Here is a 26,172-nt window from a genome sequence, read left to right on the forward strand (position 1 = left end):
ATACAATAAGTTGTAGCTTTATGTTTTATGATTGAGTAATTTCAAATTCCATAGACTGTCATCCACACCCATATTTCTAATTCTGCCTGACTATTTAATTTTGAAATTAAATATACGTTTCTGTGGATGTATTATCTATTTTTTTAACCGGTTATACCCTCAGATTGAACTGATTATTTTCTACTTCTCGATCATGTTGAAAGTGGATTTACCATATTTATTTCCTGTAGTCTTTATATCGTAATATATAAATTCACGTTACAATATGTAAATTTACATAGTTGTAATTGTGTAAAATTTCTAATTCAATCGTCTTTGCGTGGATTGACGAAATAATAATATCAAATATTTGCAAGTTATTCCACATCGACGAAATCAATTAGAAATTCGATTATTTTTAAGGAAGGAATCAAGACATCAATATACCCGAATGGTGGCTTTCAATAAAAACAAACTGTAAAAGCGAATTAAAAGGATTTACCCGGTTGGAATGATGAGTAACGGTGATCAACGGTATCTTATCACCGGTTTTGTTATCAGAGGCACTCGGCTCGAAAACTGAAAACTGATTTTAGTTCTCACTGTAAGGTTCTACCGGTACTGATCTCGCAAGAAATCATGAATTACCGATTTTTCGTTATTTTTATTTTCACCTTTGTGACCGTTGAGTGCCAAAACGTTGCCAATAATGCAAACGCAACAAATACGGATGCAACTATGGATGTTGAAACTACCAATTTGGAGGAGGAAATATCTAAGCCGAAACTTCCACGTTTGTGCACCGTCTGCAATTGTAAAGGTAATTTCAAATTAACTAAATGCGAAGTTCTGCCTATTAATCTATTAAGGACCAAGCAACAGTTTATCGTAATGTTACAAGTAATTACAATTACTTTACAATTACTCTACAATTCTGTAAAATCTACATCTTCTGGCAAAAATAATAGTGAAAAAATTGTTAAGTGAATCCTTGGAATTTCCTTCGTCTAGTAACAGCGTTAAAAAACAGAATTTGATAATGAACGAATACGATAATTAATCGTAGGTCCTTAATAAATATTAAGTCTATTTTTGTTAATTTTCTAATTTCGAAGCTACTTGAATAGAAGGCTGTATTTTACCATTGCATGATCTATAATACCAGTTAAATCCAAAGATATAAGCCTTTTAAACATTTAAACCTGTTGATCTACCAAGTTTCAAATGACAGACCGACAGTAGAATCTATATTTTAAATGTTCGAGAATATATATTATAATTATATATATATTATAATATATATATTATAATATATATATATTATAAATGTTATAATATATATATTATAAATGAATATATATTATAATATATATATATTATAAATGTTCGAGAAATGTTAAAGGAAAAGGTAGAAACGAACGTGAGAAATAGAAATTTATAAACGAATTTATGTTTTTCTATCAGATGATATCATAGATTGTGACGACAGAAATTTGACCCACCACTTCGAGGGCGAAGAATTTCCCAATAAAAAAATAAAAACAGCGTCGTTCAAAGGGAATTTATTGGTTCACGTGAAACCATTCCCAAAAATAGAAATTAGCGAACTGTCGCTGCAGAAGAACCAAATCATGAGAATCGATCCTGGAGCCTTTAAAGAGATAATTAATCTTGCCGTGTTAGATCTGAGTCATAATCAACTTACGACGGAAAACTTAAAACCTAACGTGTTTGAGGTAATATTTACGTGCTAGTTAGGCACATTTTAAGTAATAGAAATATATACTCATAATCGTCATGAGACATTAGTTCTTAAAGAATCTTATAACGTGTCACGATAAATCAATAGTAATCGATTAATTACTTATCATCGTTGATTACATCCATTTATTTTCTTCTCGTCTAATTAGTATTATGGGTATTAAATAGATTAATTGAAATGTAACTTCGATAGAATTAAATTATAAATTTCAATTTACAATTAATATTTAAAGCATATTGCATTTGATAATATAGATTAGCTTTTTCAAAACGGTACTACCATTCCTGAAACACGAAATAAGCTTTGATTTAATCGTTTCTCATATACTTCTAAAAATTTAATGATCTCTGTGTCTTGATACCTCAGGGCAAATTTTCACCAGATGCTTACGAACCATTGGGGAGGCTACTGGTCTTAAATTTGGCTCACAACATGCTCCATTCGTTGCATCAAGATCTTTTCGAGCACATAGAAAGTCTGAAGGTGTTGAACCTTTCCTGGAATCTGTTCTCGAGAATCGACGAACGTACGTCCATTGCGATCAGCTCTCTTCCGCATCTGGAAGAGTTAGACATGAGTTACTGTGGCCTAAAGACACTTTCGGACGTTCATTTCTACTCGTCTAGGTAAATATCTCAGTTCCTCGATACTATTGCAAACTATTAGGCAAACATTGATATAATAACGGAAACTGATTCGATAGAACGTATTACACCGATAACAAACTCTAGATATCGCATTCTACAAATTATTATACAGCAAAGCTCGATAACGTACAATATCGTTTATGAAATTACACGAACTGTGTTAAGTATTTCATGAACTGGTCTATTTTTTATTTTCCATTCATTTTTCATTTTTCTATCAGAATATTCATTATATGAATTATTGAGAGTAAAAATGGAATAATTACAATATTCGAGAAATTATTCCACTAAAATGTTTGAATTAATTGCCTGATGTACTGTTGTTTTTCAATTCAAAGAAGTTAAGTCAAAGCGTTCCACGTATTTCTTTTCTCATTTTTCTTGGTATTCTTTTACTTTTCAGGTACAGTTATATTACACGTCACTTCGTTATGCTCTCTAGGTTTCATTTGGAAAAAAAGATAGATTTCTTCATCTTTGAAAAATTAATTTCATAAACTCGCATTGAGAAAATTTGGTTTAGTCCAATTTTGTTCTGGATAATTTGTCTCATATGAGCACAGTCTCATAAATGGTTTATTTAAAAGATTCTGAAAGCGAATAAAAATATGAAAGGTGGGAAGAAAAAGATTAACAGCCTACTTAGATGATATGCTCGTGCTCTAATTGATTACCTTCGAACGATGTTTGCATCTCACATCAATTTAATTATTATTCTCATCGATCTCATTAATAAACCGGCTTACATAAAGCTCCTTCTGAAATTACTTGCTGCGCGAATACTTTTTCTTTTACGCACACTGTTATACGTCAATAAGCACGGATAATACGTTGGAATGTAAAAATACACGTCTACGTACTACTTTACTTAACTCAATAAAACATTCTATTATTTAATATACCCATTTTACTGTACAGCATTAAGAACAGTGAAGTAGGTATAACAAATAGCAGAATGGTTTATTGAATCAAAGCCAGTAGCCGATATGTATTTTTGCATTCCAACGTGTTATCCGTTATATATCGACGTACACAGTGAGCGTGAAAAAATGGAAAAAAGATATTTGTGCAGCAAGTAATTTTAGAAGGAGCTTTATATAATTTGCCTTATTAATAAAATTCCGTGATACAAAGATATATAAGTGCATACTTGTGTAAATGATTGGAATACATTTGATGTAGAGGAAGTTCAGATATACAGGAACATCTCTTAATTGGCTGAAATAGCCGCGTTAATAATTTAATTAAAAATAAAATTCATAAAAAGTGAGAAACGAGATACAGTCATTATTCGATACATGTATAGCATATATGTAACGTAAACGAAAGAGTAAACAATTTTCAATAGTCCTTAAAAATTCCAGTATATTCAGATACATTGTTACGAACAGAAATAGTATTTTATGGACAAGAGGACAATAATTATTTATGCATGTAATCAATTTACAGGAATCTAATATCTCATTCATTCCTGCTTGAACTTTGCCAATTATTCCATATCGTTTCCCTCTCCTTTCCTTTCCTATTTTCTCTGTTTCCCTCCCTTCTTCCCTTACTTTTTATCCTCTCCTTTTCTTCGTTCCATCCTTCTCTCCTATACCTTTTCGATAATTTAACAATTTATCTGTTTGATTCATTCAACAGCGTGAAGCTATACAATTGAAAGAAAATTCTACAAAATATCAGTATGCCAAATATTCCGTATCTTCTTTCTCTCCACTTCTGAATTTCCCTGGTATTTTCATAAAATATATCACATCTGAATTCTACGATTTATAAAAATATTATTAAAAAATTGTATTAACGAACCGTCTTCTACAAGGTTTACTCTGAAATTATTCCTTACACGAATATCTCTTCTACGGTCACTCTATTTATTTTTACCCTATTACCGTATTAAAAGTAAGACTATTATTATTTTCCTTGTCATATATGCTTTTATCATAATGTCTTAATAAATTGTTTAATAGTATCTTCATGCTCTGTATGGCTTCACAATACGATAAGACACGTTCTACGTTTAAGTCTAACCAAATGGAACGCTAACTAATAATTAATTGATTAGGTCCCTTAGGAACCTCATCTTAAGCGGAAATCTATTTACATCTGTCCCGAAAGCCTTCGAGGAAACAACGATGCTCGAGGTGCTTTACCTGGACGAAAATCCAATTCAAATTATCAATCATTTGCAACCGTTTCCACTTATTCCAAATCTGAAGGAGTTAAGCCTCTGTTGCATGCCCCATTTGACGACCATTGGACCATATGCCTTTTCAGGCTTGACGTCTCTCGAGCGTCTTCGTATAGAAAACTGTCCAAAACTGGAATCGATCGATGATTACGCTCTTGCCACGCAGGTAACTTCATCCAGAAATAGCTGTTATAACTGTTAATTTAACGTATTGCTCTATTAATTCGTTAATTTTAATTTAAATCGCGTTAACTTGATTTTTATTAATTTCATCTCTTGCTATATTAATTTCATCTTTCTTCCTTGACTTAATTCCAATACAATCCATAAACGAGAAAGATATTGATCGACGTTCTATTTCCTTTTCATCATTTTTATTTATTTATTCGTTTATTTGTTCGTCCGTCTCCCTTCAGATAGAATAAGAACGGTTATTACGTGCCAAATTATTATTATAAATTATTGTAGAATAACTCTGAGGCACCTGTGTGGCCGCCACTAAAGAAACTCGATTTATCGGATAACGCCCTGCGATATTTGCCTCAGCAATTGGTAGCAAGATGGGACTGGCTTGAAAAATTGGATCTGATGAACAACAAATGGAGCTGCGATTGCAATAATCAATATCTGGTAAGTTCTGGCAATCACGAAACGCACAATCCACTTCCATTTGTATCGCGTACTTTCCATCGAACCAATCGATCGTTCCTTCGATGCCAATTGAAGATCAGAGGTGAAAAATCTGTTACCTGTAGCATCGTTGATTTTTAGCCTCACTGTCGGATTAAACAGGAGAATGTTAATATAACGTGTGATTGAAAACGAAAGTAATTAAGTCCAAAGATGTTGCCGATCTTTTAAATATACCCGTTGTAAATTGATCGAGTTTTACGCAAGCCAAAGGTATAATTATTATTAAGGAAAGCGACATTTTAAATGTTAGTTTAGAAGAACGAAGAAACGTATGTTCGACTTGAAAGGCAAGCATCAAAATAATTCCGGCAATACGAGAAGCAAGGAATAAAAGAATGTGACTTAACGTGTACCTCTGCTGGTAGTCTTCAATTTACAGATTGATCTAGTCGAACTTTCCTCTTTCTGAAATATCTCTTCTATCGCTGTTTTTGGCCGAGTATCTCGCATGAAATATTCTCTCCATTAAACTGAATTCCAATGAAACTATACATAATAATGAAAAGCGTACTTTTTTTATTGATTCTGGAAACCCAATGCGGGAACACAGTAGCTTTCGTTGCATGTTTGGTCTTGTTCGAGGAAAAGCTGCGTGACCGTGACGATTGAAATTATATTAAACTACTCGAGTTTTCGGATTTCGTGTTAAACACTGGAACTATTGGAAGATAGAAAAATGGAATATAAGATATTACGAGTTTGCAAGAATATTTTGCAAGATATGCAAGGCACAGAATTTCATATGGAAAATAGTAAAAATGAATAATCTAAGATGAAGCATTGAAATTCTTGTTTCGAATATAATAATTATAAAATAGAATAATACGACAGAAATGATAAAATTATAAGGTGGAAATCGCACAAATGCAACAATATTAATTTCTCCTTTCTAGATCGGCACGTTGCTGCCAATATACGGGAGGAAGCTCATGGGAGAAGAGCTGGATTCACTCACCTGTGCTTTCCCGCCGGAACACGCTGGCAAGAACTTGTCTTCGTTATCCCATCGAAGCTTGCGTTGCTTGGACTTAAACAATGCAAGACCGGAAAGGGACGCGACGATCCTCATCGGCGTATTGGTCGGTCTATTGCTGGCCATTCCAGTCTGCCTGACGATTTTCCTTTTCTGGCGTCGTGGCTTCTTCTTCTGCGGCACTGCAGGACCCGCCACCTTCTCACGAGCTTTCTACAAGAGAGCCACGGACGACGATGAATTCTGAGAATGTTCTACCATCGATGAATCTTCGATCTCGTTAGTAGAAAGAGGCGAACAAAATGACCAGACTGAAAAGCATGTTTATGCAAATTTGTATCTTTGTAAATGCGGAGATTCGTTTCATTCGGCAAACATTTTAACGAGTAAAATTTTAGTCTCCATTGTCGACCTATCTTTTCACGTAGAATCGACAACGATCACTGAGATCCCCTGTATAATTTCTGGCATTGCCATAATTTCGTACAGATATGTAAATAACACGCAATTTAATAACAATTCAGACGACGGCTGTGTCTCGCTTACGAGGCAAGCTACAGTGGTAGTTGTAGAAAAAATAGCGTAAGCGTGTACTGTGAATCATTTGCCAGATACGGGCGATCGTATGTTTCTTTATTAAGTGTTTGTGATAAAACGCGGAGTAGAAACGATAAGGTGATAGATACGACAGTCTGATAAGATAGTATCAAACTTATACGTTATATATGATAAAAGTGTAGAACGGGAATGTTAAATATTTTGTAGCAATTCACAGTCTTTTCGACGATATTAATTTATGTTGATCATGATTCACAAGCTATCGTGGGTAATCTGTTCGTATGTATACATGTATTTAATCATCCAACGATGTACGTGTTTTGTAATAAAAATGTATATTGTAATAAAATATCGGACAAGGATCGTTTTGGAATTATTGTTGTGGTAAAATCGCATTTGCAAGAGATCGACAGTTCTTTGGAAGAATTAGACGAGAAACAATTTCACACATCCGTTTGCGAAAACTTACGTGCCATGATTGACTTTCAAATATGCGTGTAATTACCGTCTGGATGATGGGCGATTACGAGTACATTATTTTTATCCTGACGAATCTCCAAGCGGTTCGTTTACGCTACTCTCAACTATCTGCACCGATCTCAACGGTCTGGATTTTTATTAGCACCAAGAATATATCGAATATATTAGATATAACTCGGTTTTGTCTCGCATTATTCCATAGAGACTTCACATATCGATCAAAAAGGCACGAAAGGTAACGAACAATTCCTAGGAATATTGGTCGACACGTGACGCAAAAATTAGCAAAGTAAGAAGGAGATATTACTCCTTCGATCTTTATATTTATACGTTTCAACGTTTCTACCTTATTATATCTCCATTTACCATTATTCCATACGTCTACGTTCCTACTCCCTAAGCTTCTTCTTTAATTCCCACATACATCACCAGACTTTACGTTACTCCAAAGCATTACTCTATGTTCCTAGTATCTACGTTGTATTACATATTCTTACTTCCTTCGATTTCTACATGAACACCACCTATACAAAGTTTCTCCATCGATTATAATTAAAAATCACAGCCTGCGAAAAGTCACTTCAGGATTCTCAAGGTACGTTAGCCATCGTGCCACCACAGTTGCAAAATCGTTCAACTTCATTTGCCTTGTTCGATATGCAGCACAAAGAGACCAGTTACAGACCATTGTACGTAGCTGGAGCTGTTTGGTAAAACGCACGTGCAACGACGCAATCGTCTGTAAAACCTGAGCCGATGTATCCATCCCTGACATTAGAGCGAGGCTGTCTCTATTTAGGCGACGGCGGAAGGGGAAGTGGCGCGTGCCGGCATTTAGACGGGGTTGCTTCCGCGATTATTGGGTAAATTAACATCCCGGTAATTGTGTTACCGACGAGTGTCCATTCATCCGTTCCGTCGATCCCTCGACGGTGCGCAATACGGCGTAGCCGGCCCTCCATGTCGATACCAAAGCTGAAAATCCCGTCCGCAAGCTTAGCGCTGTCGAAACTAGCCCCCTGTTGCCCCTGATGTTCCGGAAACCGCTCGCAAAGTCCACCGCCGCGCTCTAAACACACCCTCTCGGGACTTGTTACACGAGAAATCACCAACCTTCGCGGCATCATTTAGATACTAAACGACTGTGACTATCATGCATCGTTTGATGCATCTGATCGTTAGTGACGAGACCTATTTTGGGCGTTGGAGGTAGGAAAGGATGGTCCTGTGTTTTTCTCCTTCGTGGGGATTACAAGGTGTTACAGATATTGAACATGTTTCCTCAGGTTAACAGAAAGCCTTGTCACGGTAGACAGCAAAGTTACATCTTGGTTACCTATCAAAAGATGGAAAAGTGCACAGATATAAATTTTTGGAATTTTAACTTGGACCGCTATGATTCTCAGTTTGTCATAAGGATGTACATGTGTATACAGTGTGTATAGGAGTATAGGAAATAGAAATGTAAAACTGTGGAAGTATGGAAAATAAAGATAACGGTATGTGAGAATGTAAGAATATAGAAATATGAAAAGACATAAATACCTATAGAAGATAGGATTATATAAATATGAGTACTAGTATGGAAAATAGAAAGGAGAGAGGGACGCAGATTGAGAATTCGTTAAACACTATGAGATCTTCTCAGTAGGTGCAATTAGCGGTTGCATAGAACGTCTCGTCGTAAAAATTGCGTTAGCATCTACGACGTGATGCCATAATAATTCCATTGATCGAGAGCCTACGCTAAGCTACAGAGGATCATACACACAGATATACACGAACACCTATCTATTTTGGAGCTACATCGTAAGTATCTACATCCTGCGTCGTGTACACATCGTCCAACGAGTAAATCTAATTTTGATCCGCCTGCTCCTCCTGATCCGCATTCTCCATCCTTTCAAGATTCGATACAGATGTATTGACTTGCGAAAAGCTTTTATATACTTCAACGCAGACGGAGGATCAATACTTATGAGAAAGAAGTAAAAAAGGAGAAGAGATAAAAAAACAGACAGAGAGAAAGAGAGAAAAAGAGAGAGAGAAAGAACGTGATGAAATGCGGACAACAATAGACAAACGAAATGCATCGCCTTCTTCAAAGAAGGTTTTATTAGTTCTTCGTGAACAAGAATATCAAGCTACTATATCGTCACATTACCTTCGCTCTTCTAATTTATAACATCGCTAACAAAATACTACTTTGATATAGCAGAAGAACTGGAAATACAACATTTCTTCACGTTCCTTTCATATACGACCATAGATTCCGCGAAAAACAAAATTTCATCCCGAGAGGAAAAACAAATATGATCAATAGCGTAAAAAATAAACGATCGAACCTCTGCAACGTAAAGAAATACCTTAAAATTCATCTGAAATTCTCCAGCAGTCATCTTCGGAACAAAGGACGATCGGCGGATCCTCGGAGGGAATGCTTGAAAAAAAAGAGCAATAAAAACCAGCGAAAAAAAGTAAAGGAAAGAAAAAGATAAAGGCGAAAGAAATACAATTTAAGCGGTAGGAAAAGCTACCTCAAAGGTACACGCGTGAACACCGTTATCGTGGAGTGGATGTGAATGCACAACGACGACATGGGGAACCACGAATACAGAACATCTCGTTCCTCCACCTCCACCTCCACGGTTTCCTCCTCCCTTTCTCTTTCCGATCCGGCACCGAGGGGGTTGCTCCGGCGAACACAAGGGTGAGAGAGAACCGCGTCGGTGGCTAGGAAATCCTATGACGAAACAGCATCGTGTCCATGGTAACGGCGCCGATGGTACCGCCCCGCGTTCGCCACGGGGCCAACCGTGAGGGCGAGTGGCGTCGCGACGCCGGCCAATAACAACGTGACTCGAGCCCCGCGATATCCGCTTCCCAAGCTTTACTTTTCTTGACCAGTTAGAGCGGCTGAGGGTGGAGATGATCGCGCGCGCGGGGGGTTGAATCGCCTTGAATCGCGCACCGATACTCCCTAAACGTCGACGAAGAACGACGCGACGCCGCCACGATCCGCGAGTTCTTCCTTCCTACAGCTGCTTGCCTTCGATTCCCTTTTCAATTTAATTAGAATTTTCCGCTGCAAGCCGTCCGTGCAACGCGCCAAAACGATTCTCGCCTACCACAGTGGATTGTCTGTATATTTTTGTTTCTCTAGTTTCTTTAGTGCAGTAGTGCAGTTTGTGCGAGATCGAACACGTTTGGTGAACCCAGCACGCTAACCGGGACAGTGTACGTGTCCATTTTTTGGGAAGTTTCCAGCCTCTGAAACCAGTTTCTGCAGCTTAGTGCTTGGTGAACGTGATGATCAGGATTTTTGGTGAACTTTGGGCAGGCATCGGTTCGATGGCGGTGATCGTTGGAATATTTACCATGGATTGAACTGGACTAATTGTCTGCTGACGTTGATTGCAAGACTGCATTTAGGAAGAAGAGTACAGAGTGTGCAGCCGTAGGGTAATCGAAGACGTTTATATCTGTTGTCAGATAGATGTTGATATGTACTGCGGATTGAACTGGATGTTGAGAAGTAATTGGTCGATGAGTTGGTTACAATGTCGCCTGGACTTCTGCGAGATATAGAGTGTAGAGTTATTGAAGACGTTTATGTCGGTCATCTGATAAATGGCATGTTATTGTGCAGTTGTAAGACGTAGAGTAATTAAGGGCACTTACACCGGCGAATGGAATGTTTCTATGCGGATTTCTAAAATGAGATAAAAGAAGATACCAGGGCTTTTCGAATGGTCAAGATCTTCAACGTTGAATTGCCACTGATCGATCGTCGAAGCGATGAAAGCAAACTAACAAAGTGAGAAAAAAATAAAAACACTTAGTTAGAGTAAAAAATTTAAACGAATGAAATCAAGCTTAACGGTATTAAACTTACATGATTGATATATCAAACTTTTTAAAGAAAACTTCGCCAACTATGTAACAAAGAAGCAACTTTTAATACAAATAATCGAAGTTCGATAGCTGGAAAGTTGCTCATTTTGGTAAAAATGCAGTCCACTTGTCAGCAACAACAGGCCCAGCCAGGTCAGAATGGAACTTCCGCGAGCAGAACATCGTTTTTGATAGAAGATATCCTGAGTCGTGGAACCGCTCCACCGCATTCTCATCATCAACTTCATCATCAACACCTGACGTCCAGTCACGGAGTACAACATCAGCAATACCAGCAATTCGCCAGTTTATTACCTGGTTATCCTTCTGCACCGCCTACGGCAACCTTCTTCCTGGGACCACTTTTTGGTAACACGGCGATGGGGGTTGGCGTGGTACCGGGAGTTACTGAACTTGCGGCCTTGAAGCACTGCCGTCGACGAAAGGCACGAACAGTGAGTGAAACCACTTGTAACCCTTATCTTTTGCCTCTTCCACTGGTGGTCGTTTGCATGATTCACTTGTCTCGATACGAAGATAAAAATATCGAAACGTTACGGCTATAGAGATTTGCTTTTTAATTCCTTCATTTTCTTTTAATTATTGAAAACGTACGAATGCGCTTTTCACGAAATCGATATTGATCTCATTGAAATCAGAATGATTATGATTATAGATTTATTTTCGTCGTAGTGCTTTCATTATAATTGGCAATTCTAATGTTAAAGTATCGAATCATACTCGTAACGCGGATCGTAGTTTCAATTCAGCGACGATGCTTACTTTCAAATTTTGTGATTTCAACTATTAGAAATTTAGATTAAACTAATTTAACTACATTAAATTTTATGACATTTTGCATCTGACATGGTGTTACAACAGTGGATAATTACATCTTAAATTAACTTCATTTAAATAGCTACTAAGAAAATGGCAAAGCAAGGGTTTGAAGCATTCTGTGTATGTTTCTTATGTTGAGCCAAGATCTTTCATAGTAAATTGCGCAGCTGTATCCTCTCTTTAATTTTTACATTGTCGCTCTAACTTTTGTTATTAACGTTTCCTGCTAATTTACCCAATAGAGAAACCAAAACTATTTAGTAACAAGTGTAGGCTTGTTTGAAGTGGTTCGTTACGCTAAGAAAATTCCATTGTCCGACCACCTAAATTCTATCTTTGCTCGTTTTCACAGCTGCAATGTTCTACCTTCAGTTTCCTACTAGTATGCTACTAACGAAATTCTATATGAATTTGTTATGACAAGATTAAATGAAAACGGTTAGCAACGTTCATGGAAATGTCAATGAAAATAATTTAATCGTCGAAACAATATCGATCAATCGTGCAAGTAATTTTATCAGGCAAAACAAAATTACTAAAAACGCTATCGTCGACATAAGTAAAAGTTCGTACAGTCTTGCAAGAAATCGTTTGTGTCGTATTTAGGTGTTCAGCGATCAACAATTAGCGGGTTTGGAAGCTAGATTCGAGGTGCAGAGGTACCTGAGTACACCGGAGAGGGTAGAGCTCGCGGCGGCTCTTCATCTCTCGGAGACCCAAGTGAAAACGTGGTTTCAAAATCGCCGGATGAAGCACAAGAAACAATTGAGGAAATTGAACACCAGCGCTGGAAGCAATGGTAACCAGAATTCTAATCAGCAATGCACCGGTCAATCCGTTTCCGTTACATCGCCTGCCGGTAAGCAAATCTCATATTCTTTCATCCTGATAATAAGGAAAGCTAGACTTCGTTTACAACAGAATCTAGAAAAGATTCTTGCAGATTCAGGCTCGTTAACAGACTCGTTACAAATAAAACAGCTAACGTGCACACATTCTTTTCAAGGGTTTAACTTTCTCGTAATTATGTGTCTCTCGCCTGACAATTTCGCGGAGGATTGGCAGCTTTTGAGACCGTAATGGTATCAGCTGAAATTGAACGAAAATATCTATGTTTCTCCGCGTTTTTATACGAAGAAAAAATGGAATTATTGACACTAGGAACGATTAACAGTTACGAGAGTTTATCACAATCATTATATCATATGTCTGGTCTAATATACGATCTTACACTCGCGCTAGAAATGATTAACCAGTAACTAGTATATATCTTGTCTAACGTACAATTTGTTTGTAAGTTAATTTTTAAAGCGATTCGTGCAAGAATCATTTCAACGTTGGCGAAAAGAACTCTTATGAAATGAAATATGAATCATAGATCATGATTTTCGCTATTGGCGACGTATATGAATCATCATCTACGTAATATCTTTACGAAATCAGTTTATAATTGTCCATACAATTCTTAAAATTTTTGTGTCAGCAATATCGTCTTGTAAAATCTAATTCAAAGCACCGTGTATGTATTCTACTCGTCAGCGACTTGCTACTTATGCGTTTGAACATCGAGTCTCTATCTAAAGTTTTATTTGAACCCGTGAAAGTTCCAACGTCTTGCCCTCTGAACAACGAATTGAAAAATACGTTCGACTTTTCTTAAAGCGAGCGCAAGATTTTGTTTTCGTAATAAAATTATTACGGGTTTTATTATTAAAATAAATACGGGTAACAAATTGGAAAGGTAAAAAGACTTTGAGGACAGGTGATCAGACAGGCGAAACGGGCGATCACGACTTCAGGGGAAAGTTATAGCTGATAAAATGGAAAGTTAGCGTCCTATTATAAACTCGATGACGCTTAAAATTTTCACGCATCGCGTAGCTAATGCAAGCGTTTAATTGCAATTGCTGGAACCCCCGTGCAGTTTCGTATCCGCCTAACAATGCGTAATTACCGCTAAACACATGTATCGACTTTTCCATAAACACGCGACCGCTCGCGTTGCTTCGCATCAATTAGCTCGGATTAACAACACGATGTGTCCTACATAATCAATTGCTCATAAATCATATTTGGAATTCTGCGTCGGCAGGAAAAAAAAAAAGAAAGATACTCCGCAAAAACTCGGAACAAGTCCGCGATATTCAATATCGCTCTTAAAAGTTTAAAAACGTCGGAAACGTATCGAGATGATGAAAGTTTTGTTAACGCGATGTTTCGTTCGCAACATTCTTTCTTTTTTTCTTTCGGTCAGTTTGCGTTATCGAATCCTGTTTTCTGATATAATTTCACGCACGCGAAGAAAAAGGAAATCCTAAGGATTTTTAAAGATGTCCTTCTCGCTATCGTTCTCTTCGTCAGAAATAACGAATTTATTCGTCGTGATTCTGAATCACGTTCATATTGCTGCTGTTTCAAGCGAATTCTCGTATTCTAATTGCGTAATCTAAAAGCTCATCTTCCTCGGAACATGCCTCGTGATGTTAGATCGATTATTGATCAACGATAACCAGACATTAGGTCCCATCTTCTTCTTCGGAAAACGCTTCTATCATTCTCCTGATCTCGATATCAACTAAACGATTACCAGTCTTCGGATTTCTGTTCATTCATGGGAAGCTGCAAGAAAAAAGAAGCGTGCAATGCGCGTAATACGCAAGAATATATATTGAAAGTATCAATACTCGTCGTTATGGTATTTATATATCGGAAGAAGCAAATCACTGCTTCTGTCCTACTCTTTTAAAAACCTGAATTTCTACAAATATTCGCAACCTGATAATTACAGTAATCGTATTATTGTACGCTAAATTCGGATTCACGCAAAATATTTACCGAAGAGATAGGAAAGAGGAGACGAGGAAAAAAGGTGAAGAAAAAGCTAAAGAAACGCAGTGTAGTTGGCGGACAGATAGAGAATTGTTAACGATTTCGCGCGCAGTAATTGGTGCTCGTCGTAGCCAGCAGAAAAGTAATAATCGTGGCTGAAAGTAGATGGTGGCTTGTGTATCGCAATTAAATCATTATTAGTATAAACTTCGTAATTGTGATTATCAATTTGCATTCGAGCGCGGGCAGCGCGTCGGAATTTCCGTGTACGTCAAATAGTTCCCTGTTATCATGCTAATGGACCATATAATGCAACCAAAATTCGGCTGGCAATAAATTACGCAACTTTAGTTAACTAACCAGACCATAACCGAGGTCGCAGTAACTATAATGATTAACTACCGTTGCATGGATAATGACCGCTTTTTGCCGTACAATTTCCCACAATTCCTATCCTCCGGTTTAGCCCTCTGTTATCCTTAGTCTAAATTCCGCTTCAACGGACTTTCGTTCGCTCGATTATATTGTTTGCGTATTCTTTTATGAAGAAAATGCGAATAACAAAGATGCAATGAGAGAGAGAGACTGGAAGGAAAATTGTCAGAGGAGGATGACACAATTTTTCGTCCGAGAAAACTGTACACAGAAGAGCGTTCAGACGATCAATATTATTGTCGATATTTAAGATTCTCAGCATCGTATTGACGGTATATATCGATCGTCTGGAGGATCTCTTAGATGCGATAACGTTGAGAACCTTAAATATTGACAATAATATTGATCGTCCGAGCGATCTTTAATAGAGCAATATACGCGTTTCTAAGTTTCTAAATATTGAAACAAATTCTCGCAGATAAATGATATTTAAGGATTAACACTAATCCTATCAGGCCCGGTCAAATGACCGGTTTCAACGTTTCATTTAAGATAGTACTTTCATTGTCATCTCTTTCGCTCGTCTAACATTATGTAATAAATTCTTACATTAACTGAATTAATCAGATAACACAAGAATTTACATAAAGTTAAACGAACGAAAGAAATAACAATGAATGTACAATTTTAAATTAAATTTTGAAACCGGTAGGATAGCATTGCTGTTAAATCGAATTGTCTTCGATTAGTTATAAAAGAAGTACTTTCATTCGTTGTTACTAATTTAATCTAAGTATCTTTGTTTATCAGGCGCTGTCTGTTGGCATTTCACAATCAAAAATTGTTACATCGCAGTAAACGACTAAATGTCGATACGTATTTCCTACTAGTTATCGCAACGATGATGTTGTAATGATGTCGTACATGATACAGGCTATCGTTTTTAATTTTAAATTATAGTTACGACAAGTTGAAATATAAATGAACATGTAGAGATTTATAGAGTAAGCGACAGAGTAGCAATATTTTTTGTTTCACTTCATAATTTCGATCCTGATTTGTTGATTAAAAAAGAATTCATTTACATGCAAAGCTCTCTGTATCGCGTAAGTATTTATCACGTGAATTACAACACCGTAAACAACGTAGAAGACGAAACAACAGCGTCGTGCAAATAGATCGAGCAATAATTCCCGATAACTGTACCGCTTTGTGCACGCACAATGGTGCACGATCGACGCTGTTATAATGTAGTAAATGCCGTGATCTGGGAATAATTAAATCGGATTGCTCGCGTGAATTGATTTAAAGCTGTAACGTTCACGTTCGCGAACGAAAATACTGCTTTATTCCGCTTACTCCTTCTTCGGAGGAACCTTCCTTCTAAATTATTTTAAAAAGATATAAAATTAATCCTAATGCTATTCTTAATACGCCATTCTAACCAACTGTCTTGTTTATCAAACTTTCGCTGAGAAAACGACACAGCGTACGATTAAAAATACATAAGAAAATATACATTCCAAAATTTGTACAATTTTCTGGGTTCTAGAATTTTCATATATATTAGCTTGTCCGTAAAGTTTCTTTTGTTTCATGAGGAAATAACAGATACACAAAATTTGTTGTTTTATATTATTTTATTGAATTATGTATGATCATGATAATGGAAATAGAACAAAATGGGTCATACATAATTTAATAAAATAATATAAAACAAAAGTGTTGTGCATCTATTATTTCCACATTATTGAATTATGTATGATCATGATAATGAAAATAGAACAAAATGGGTCATACATAATTTAATAAAATAATATAAAACACAAGTGTTGTACATTTATTATTTCCACATAAAGCGATAGAAACTTCTCGGACAACCTAATATATTAATACGCAATTATACTGTAGTTAAATACAATATAACGAGACAATTGCAAAAATATAACGCAGTAAATATTCAATTCCTCGTAATGCCAACATTACATATAATGTAACATACAGTGCTTGATAAAAGAATGTTTAAAATTGATATGGATTTTAGTAACTCTCGATGTCGATAACGATCATCTATTCTGTCGCGTATATTATACTTCTTCGCTGCTCTTATTAAATGTAACTTCATTTTCTACAATCATGGCATCTTTCTATACTTCTTATTTTATAAACTTTCCCTTCCTCCCTCCGTCACTGTATATTACACATACGTATATACATATACAATATCAATGTATTATATCTTACATAAAACGTTATATTAAACAATAAAATAGAAAATGTATGATATATCTATATGGTATTAAACACCATAAGGCGGTATATTTTTCCAACAACGTTGTATCTTCACGAAACGATCGCTTCTGAACCGGGGGTGCACGATTCGAACTCACCCCCGACCCCGTTGCGACTTACACCGCATCTACTCATAACCTTCGGCAAGTTGCTCGTCTCGGTAGCCAAGATGGCTTCGTTCGGTAGGAAGGGCTAACGAAGTTAGTAGACGTCTCCTTGGTAGCCAAGAAGAAGGGGGTTGTAAGGGGTGGAAAGCACGTAGAAGATGAGACCGCCTTGTCCTCGAGAGACTCCAACGGATACCGTCTAAGGAACCCACTGCAGAGTTACGACACCCCACCACCAATTTCTCTCTCTCTCTCTCTGTCTATCTATCTATCTATCTATCTCTATCTATCTATCACTTTCTTATCGCATGTTTCTCCGTTGCTCCCGACTGAACGTCTTACGAACCTTGTTCTTACCTCTTGTCTTCTCGATTCGGTCTTCGAGAAAATTAGTCAATTATCGGCTAAGTGCTTGGCCAGACCTACATTCACGATTGCCCACGGCCGAGGGCTGCTGTCGAGGACCTTATAGTTGTGTACCGGCACATATCTGACCCAATTTGATCAGTCGATTTTCTGACCACTGAGATAAGAACCGAGGAGGTAGCTTTTTAGAGGCATTTTCTCTGTCGGTTACGCTTCCTTTCGGTTTCGTTAGGGTTTCGTATAACGTCTGATGGTACGTTTGATTAGCTTCGAATCGTGGGAATTAATGGCACGGGATTCGTATATTTTCTTCCTTTTTTCTTCTTTTTTTCTTTTGAGGTAAAGAAATTGGAAGATGACGAAAAGCCTTGCGTATTCGGAGATCTGAAATTAATGAGAATGCTTCTTTGAGATAAGGAGACGTGGAATTCCTATATGAAATTCGGCTTGAAATTCATGATTTTATAGGCGTTTAGCGATTTCAATGAGAAATTTAATTTAAAGTTGTCGATTCTGTTTGTAGAACTAGTAAATTCTACCAGACGAATACATATCTATAATTTCGATGTAGAACTCGCAGCGAATATCCTGCCTTACCGTGGTCAAATTCCTCTTGTTCTGAACTGTGTTTACACTGTTTCCCGTCAATACGTTAACCACTCGTTAATGTAGTAAACTTCGATTATTATGCTTATTTCTTCAACTAATAGTCTTCGTGCTACTATTGTTTTCTTCAGGCAGAACGAACATGAATTTGGATTAACGCCTTCTACTAATCGCTAAATCTACTAAAAATCTACAAATCTACTAAACGCCTTCTAATTTGTACAGGAAATATATAGAAGTGGAGGGATGTAGTAACAAAAAGACACAAAAATACAGAAGAAGCGGAGTATAGAGATCTTGATACCTAGACATGTAGAAATACGGAGATCTACAAACCTAGGAATATAAAAATATAAAAATACATAGATCCAGGGATCTACAGACTTAGAAGATCCATATTGAAATTTAGAGCCATTGAGACCTATAAATTTACAGATCTATAAATATAGGAATACTGAACCACAGAATCTTAAAAATCTGTAGGGCTAAAAATATATATATATAGAAGTCTGGAGATCCAGGTATCTGTAGATCTAGAAATACAGACCTAAGGATCTATAGACTTACAAATATAAAAATATGCAGACTTAGCCTGCAGATACTTCTAGGAATCCATAAGCATAAAAATATAGAAATATAGAAACTTATAGAGACTAGAGGCTGTAGGTCCTAAGTTTTATGTTTATGGTGTAACACTAACTTAGATTTAGGTTACTGGATCTATCCAAAATCTACAACGTATGGATAGAGAAGTAAATATACAATATAGAGATTTAATATACAATATAGAGAAGTAAATATACAATATAGAGACTTAGGGATCCATCGACATAAAAATATAGAGATATAGAAACTTATAGAAACTAGGTCCCAAATTTTACGTTTGTGGTGTAACACTAATTTAGATTTAAGATAATGAATCGTATCCAAAAACTACAATGTATGGATGGAGAAGTAAATATACAATACAGAGACTTAGGGATCCATCGACATAAAAATATAGAGATATAGAAACTTATAGAAACTAGGTCCCAAATTTTACGTTTGTGGTGTAACACTAATTTAGATTTAAGATAATGAATCGTATCCAAAAACTACAATGTATGGATGGAGAAATAAATATACAATACAGAGACTTAGGGATCCATCGACATAAAAATATAGAGATATAGAAACTTATAGAAACTAGGTCCCAAATTTTACGTTTGTGGTGTAACACTAATTTAGATTTAAGATAATGAATCGTATCCAAAAACTATAATGTATAGATGGAGAAATAAATATACAATATAGAGACTTAGGGATCCATCGACATAAAAATATAGAGATATAGAAACTTATAGAAACTAGGTCCCAAATTTTACGTTTGTGGTGTAACACTAATTTAGATTTAAGATAATGAATCGTATCCAAAAACTATAATGTATAGATGGAGAAATAAATATACAATACAGAGACTTAGGGATCCATCGACATAAAAATATAGAAATACAGACACATAATCATATGACACAAGATAATCACACAAAAACTCGTTAAAAAATCCCACAAACTTCCTGCAGAAATAAATAACGAGCTTTTTGCGATGAAATTGTTTGCAGAACGACCGGTGGATTTCTCTCTGAGCGGCGGGCGAGAATCACGGGCGAGCAGTGACGCGCCGGTAGACTCCGACGACGATGAAATCGACGTTCTAGGTGACGAGACGCCATCGCCAACGCGAACAGGCAATATTCACGTCTCTAGGCGTGCCGGTTCACCGACGAGTTTTCATCAGATCACGTATCGTCATTCGGTTAGCTTGTCTCATCAACCCCAACACGGACAAGCTATTCAACGCCAACATCGCTGAAACGAAACAGTACAGGGTTGATATTGCTCTTTCACACGGGAGAACGTTTAATCTGAGCTAGTAAATGCAGACATTGCATTCAAGAACGAGAAACCGAGTGATCGGTCTGAGAAATTGAAGGAAGATTTGAGAAGGGAGGACCGAGAGAAATCGCGTGGATTTTTCTAAACGCTCGAATCGTTTCTCTCAAGTGCAGTCAATCGGTTTAAACAACTGTTAGGAAATCCTTCAGGAAATAAGAAGATCCGCAATGCGATTTCCAAAGAATTTCCTCAGCGACATTTTCCATTAATTGTGAAATTTTATTTATCTGAGCGAAACGTTTTCACAGATTGATTTAGACAGTTTGAATATTTTCATTTAAGGAACGAGTCGCGGTTACGAGAAGAATCATGTTAAGGAATATAATGTAAAAGAGGATAAATCGAAGTGACGAAGATTTGACGATTCTAAACCACCTACATCTGACGATGGATGATAAAAGTAATACTGTCTCGCTTATAGAACAAGATCGTTAGAAGGGAGCCTTCATTTTGAACCAGTGATTAATAGAACAATGTGAAAGAACGTGAAAGAAATACGAACGACACTTTCAGTGTTAAGAATGAATTTGTGATTGAAGGAATAGTGTACAATGAAATGGTGTAATATAAGATGATCGAAAGACTCGAGACGATGTAGAAAGTGTAAACGACTTGTAAATGACTCTTTAGCGATTAGAGTCTGGTCGATCTCTCGCGACACTTTTTATAGCGAAATGCCATAATAAAGCTAGTCTGTTTCGAGTCACTTTTTATAGCGAAGTAGAAAGTTAGCTTGTGATTCAAGTTGGGATTAAAATGTCATGATGTAACGCGATGTATAATATCACTTCCTCCCTTTCCCCAGTTAGAAGTCTTTTTTCTAGTTACGATTCGAATTAGTGTTACCTGTTTAAAGACAGAAAGATCGCATTTTACGATCACGCGTTGTCATTTCAACGAGTGTGATTTATTTATGAAGAAAAGAAGGACGAAGGAAGAGAAAAATATAGAAAAGATTTTATATTTTATCGACCTTTCAAAATGGAATTAAAACATCAATGTGGTACGACATACGACTTCTTCTCTTTCCTCGAACTGGTTTTCTTATTCAAATATAACTTATTATCAGACATAGAAAAAGTTTGTACAGATTCATCGAGATTTCAAGTTGAGATTCGGATATCGTTGTTTTTCCTTCTCCTTGGCTAAATTTTCTTCGAGTTACATATTACAATTCGAATAACTTTTATCTATTTAAAATAAGCGTTATTTATTTGGAAGAAGAGAGAAGGAAAGAAGAGGAAATACCGTCGCATAAAATCATGCAGTTTCTTTTTCAGTTCTACATTTTTTTATTTAACGTAAGTAAAGCGAAGAGTTAAAAAATAGACGGACTAATTTTCAAATTAGATTTGCCGCGTTCCTATAGACGACAGATAAGTATCGTAATTGACATTTATAGGTTGTCGCGGGTCATGAACGACGAGGTCGCCTATCGTGCAACATTATCATTCCGTTAATTGACAGCCTGACATTTTCTGCCCGTCGTTTGGAACATTTTCGAGGCTTAACGCACTCCACGAGCTAAAGAAGCAGTTAATCTCGGCTTAATTCCGTGAATTAAACCGTGAATCATGTTTCATCCCCCGACTGAGCTTCCTTACAAAACTCCTATACAAAATTAGACGCGTAAGCCGCGTTCGGTTGAACCTTTTTAACGATGTTCTGTTTAAAAGCAAAAGCTAAAAACCAGCCGAAAGCGAAGAAATAGAAGATAAGAAGAAATCACTAAAAAATTTTCAGAACCTTAAACACCCTGTAGAAGCGACGTGCGATGAATCACCGATCCTAGAAATCTCAGAGCCAAAACCCTCCACATAAATAATGAAAAGAAGAAAACAAACAAAACGAGGAGAAAAAGAAGAAAAATAAAAAGAAGAGATCAGCAAATTTTCAGAAGCTGAAAAAAGATTCTTCATCCGCAGACCACTGAACTCAGCGATTCCGAAACTACAAACTTCGAAAACCAACGAACAAAAAACCAAAAAGGGAAGACTAAAAAATTTCCACCTGATCGAGACATCACATCCCTTCGCGGAAGATACGTAAATTATCTATCCTAGAAAGCTTAATACCGAAATCCCGCGAGAGAACAAGTAATGAAAAATAAAAAGAAAAGATAAATTTCCAGAATGTCCGAACATTGTGCGGCAGACGTATAAATCCAGCAGATCCAGGAGATCGATGTCGAAATGGACGAGGGACAAATGCCAAGGACAAGGACTTTGCTACGACCGTCTTTTGCTACCTGTTGCCGAACGTTAGAGGTCGCGATCGTGTCTAGAAAGAAAGAAAAGGGGGATATCGCGAGCTGACAGTCCCGGAGCGTTTCCGGCTGAGCACGAAGGCATAGGCGGAGTCTGCGGAACACGTCGTGCTGCTCCCAGTTGGGGTGAATCCTAATACCCAGATAATGGGAAGTAATTGCGAGGGATCAGAGCCAGAGCGAGCAGAGTTACTCTCTCACTCTCTTTCTCTTTCTATCTCTCTCTCTCACTCTCTCTCTCTCTCTCTGGATTCAGGAGCGTGTATAGAGAGAGGGTGGAGGTGTCGGCGTTCTCATCCCCTTGCGGCGCCGGAGATTCGTGGGGGTGGATGAAAAGGACGGTCCAACAGACGCGCACGCACACACATTGCCAAGCAGAGGGGTGAGAAGAGAGGTGAGAGAGGCAGAGACACGGAGGAACCAGAGGATGCGAGAGAGACAGAGACCTATAATCATATTACCTAGGCTAAATCACGCTGCATATTCTCAAATACGGATCTACGATGGATCATGGTGTTTTGTAACGGAAAAAACACTTGTGCAACGATATTCCGTTGATTGTTTGTATGTGGACGATGGAAGACTGTGTTTTGCTGGAGATCGCTCTTTTGGGAATGTTGGATTACTTCTTGGTACATATTTTCGTGGATTATGATTCTGGAAATTTTGTTATTAGCTGTATGAATTCTTTTTTTTTTTTTTTTTAGAAATTTTATTCTGCTCCGTCGGTTCTCTTCGTTTAGCTTCGTTTAGTCGCTCTGAATGATCGTCTAAGACCTTTGCACAGTATCGTAGGCTGGTTGGTTAAATAAGTCGATAATTCGAGGAGAAAGTTTGCTCCTTTGATACAATTACAGCATACTTGCTTGGAATTCGATAGGTAAGTGGCATTTTAGAGATGTGAAACGGAGGCGAGAAATGTTTAGGTAGGGTGATTGCATCTGTATCAAAAAAGAAGAAAATTCTTGGATGAAATTGTTATATAGAAGGGGAGACGTCGCCTAATACCATTGATATCGTATCAGTATATATCTTGAGTGTCTCTTACAAATATGATATTTGTACGGCGAGAAATATTAGGTAAGAGAAAATACTTTTACCGATAACGTTATTTCTCATTCCTTTCCTTCGCCGCTTCATCGACACGTTCCGCAAGGGTCAAGCGTCAAAACCTTTCATCACACCTTCTCCTGACATACGCCCTCGTTCAAGGTATGAAGAATAAAGACACGTGTTCTATCACAGAAAATGTCTGGAAAAGATTAAAGAACCGTTAATGAATTTTACGCATGTGGTGTAACAAACAGTTAGTAAACAATTCGTTAAAATATTACCGAGGACATGAAGTAGCAATTCTTCTGAACATACTGTAAACACATCCATAAAGATTACTACTAGATTGCAGATTGTTTTGCTTTTATGGAAAATTTAAAGGTGCAAAAATACATATTATACCCATAATACGCAAAAAGTATGTGAAATATCTAAATACTTGTCACAATGTGTATATATAATGATTGAACAAAATTTTTGCATATCACAAATGTTCGCAGTCTGATTATCGCCAATATTATTCTAACAGATTAAGAGCTTAAAATAAACTTCAACAACGACCAAATCTTCACAATATCGTGTACCAACATCAACTTCATTTCGACGCACTCTTTCGGCTTTGCCTACCTTAAACATTCGCATTCAACATTGAACCGTGCGCACGCATAAGCTATATTACAAAATATTTTCTTTGATGTCGAAACGGCAGATCTCAGGTTCGCGATATTGCTTGCTCTCGAATAAGCTTTGTCGTACGCCGAAAAACGGAACCACACAGGCAACAAGCAGAAGAGAAAAGGTAGGAAGAGAAAGCAACTATCTCGTAAACTAATGAGATCATGGCAGGCCATTTATGACGTTTAAATTCCGTTAAGACGTCTGTTATTACAGCACCGTAAATAAAGGGGGAAAATTCGCACCCCTTGCCAGGCAAAAGGGAGACAGGAATGCGGCGAAAATAATGAAATAAAGGACAATGAAATGGCAGGTACAATAGCCAATGGAGCAAGGCTAGGATGGATGAGAATGAACAAGGCGGCAAGTACAGAGAACCCCCGGTGATGCGGACAGGGTGGGCAGAGGAACGACGAGAGAGGCAGCGAGGGGATGAATGGGGGTTGGTAGCTGCGCGGACTAAATGCAGTGGGCGGGTTCCCATTACTTTCATTATTTTCCGTCATAGGGGTTCGGTACCGATATGCGCAGCACAGGATACTGCAGTCTGCAAAGCGCGAGGGTGGCTTCGAATAGACAGCTACCTGGCTGTGTCTTTCACGGTCTCTTCTTCTTTGTCTTTCTTTCTTTCCAAGTGTGTGTCGCTCCTTGTTCATCTAAAACGGATAATAATCAAGTCAACCTTAATGTTAATCTTAACGTGTACTGTGTAGAGATGCTATACTTAACGGAGGGGATTATATAGTGAAGTATACAACAGTAAAGCAAAAGTACGGGTACTGTGGGTGCATTTTTTTATGAACTAATGTACTGATGAGTACGTAAAAAAATAATCAAATATACCTATAGATTATATATACCTATATGGACCGAGGTTATTGAAAATTGTACATTTCAATCGGAAACCAATTTTACAACATCCGTATCGCTTTCGCTAGTGATATAATACAAGTTAGCATATGAGACAGCACTGGAATAAGAGGAATACTCTTGCACATCATCGGTGTTGTATGATATCTGTACATCTTTCATCGACACGCTTGGCTGTTTTTATGACCGTATTGATTCTATTAGAAATAATAAATCAATGCCCACGTTTCATTTGAGAGCCAACTCATCGAGTCTACATAATGCATTGCTTGACGCTTGAGATGGATGATGTCTGAATGACTTTATCCTGCAGATGTATATATGTACTTAATATCTTAGGTACTGAGAGCTGAGAAGAGTTTACTTAGTGAGGAGACTTTATCGTCATAAGGATTTGTATATCTAGGAGTTTTGGAATTATTGAATGATTAGAGAAGATGAAGATGTGACTTTGGAAAAACTATAATCTATAGAATATTGAGACGTTTATGTGTCTGTAAAATGAAATATGTACATATCGCGGTACCTAGTATTGTTGAATATGATTTCTTAATGAGTTCTACGCGATTAGTATTCTAATTACCTGTAAATTATTGCGTTATATACCTATTCGTTCGGAAATTTATTTTTCTACCTGGAAAAATAGAATTTCCAACGAACAGATTTAACGTAACATTTTAACAAGTTTGAGACTTAACACGCAAAAATGTTTTTGAAATATTCTACCAATGATAGGTGCTAAGCTCTAAACTTCGATTATTATTATTCATACTGTAACGGG

The 26,172-nt window shown here is 37.0% G+C and overlaps 2 protein-coding genes and 1 long non-coding RNA gene across 3 annotated transcripts; 2 read left to right on the plus strand and 1 right to left on the minus strand.

The window, feature by feature from the left end:
* The first annotated feature begins 510 nt into the window (after nucleotides 1-510).
* On the plus strand, nucleotides 511-7,165 carry LOC126920957 (TLR4 interactor with leucine rich repeats-like). Its single transcript, XM_050732003.1, has 6 exons — nucleotides 511-799; nucleotides 1,444-1,715; nucleotides 2,108-2,367; nucleotides 4,454-4,745; nucleotides 5,048-5,209; nucleotides 6,166-7,165. Exons 1-6 carry the CDS (start codon nucleotides 619-621, stop codon nucleotides 6,490-6,492), a joined length of 1,494 nt encoding a protein of 497 aa, XP_050587960.1. The 5' UTR covers nucleotides 511-618; the 3' UTR covers nucleotides 6,493-7,165.
* Nucleotides 7,166-11,293: 4,128 nt separating this feature from the next.
* On the plus strand, nucleotides 11,294-20,576 carry LOC126920965 (brain-specific homeobox protein homolog). Its single transcript, XM_050732021.1, has 3 exons — nucleotides 11,294-11,632; nucleotides 12,624-12,876; nucleotides 20,194-20,576. The coding sequence occupies exons 1-3, from the start codon at nucleotides 11,294-11,296 to the stop codon at nucleotides 20,442-20,444; spliced, it is 843 nt and encodes a 280-aa protein (XP_050587978.1). The 3' UTR covers nucleotides 20,445-20,576.
* Nucleotides 18,292-18,753, minus strand: LOC126920973 (uncharacterized). The gene is made up of 2 exons (XR_007712154.1): nucleotides 18,584-18,753; nucleotides 18,292-18,370 (listed from the first exon to the last, which is right to left on the minus strand). It is a non-coding gene; the product is annotated as an uncharacterized LOC126920973 (long non-coding RNA).
* Nucleotides 20,577-26,172: the final 5,596 nt, after the last annotated feature.

Source organism: Bombus affinis, chromosome 10 (genome assembly GCF_024516045.1).
Source record: "Bombus affinis isolate iyBomAffi1 chromosome 10, iyBomAffi1.2, whole genome shotgun sequence".
NCBI lineage: Eukaryota > Metazoa > Arthropoda > Insecta > Hymenoptera > Apidae > Bombus > Bombus affinis.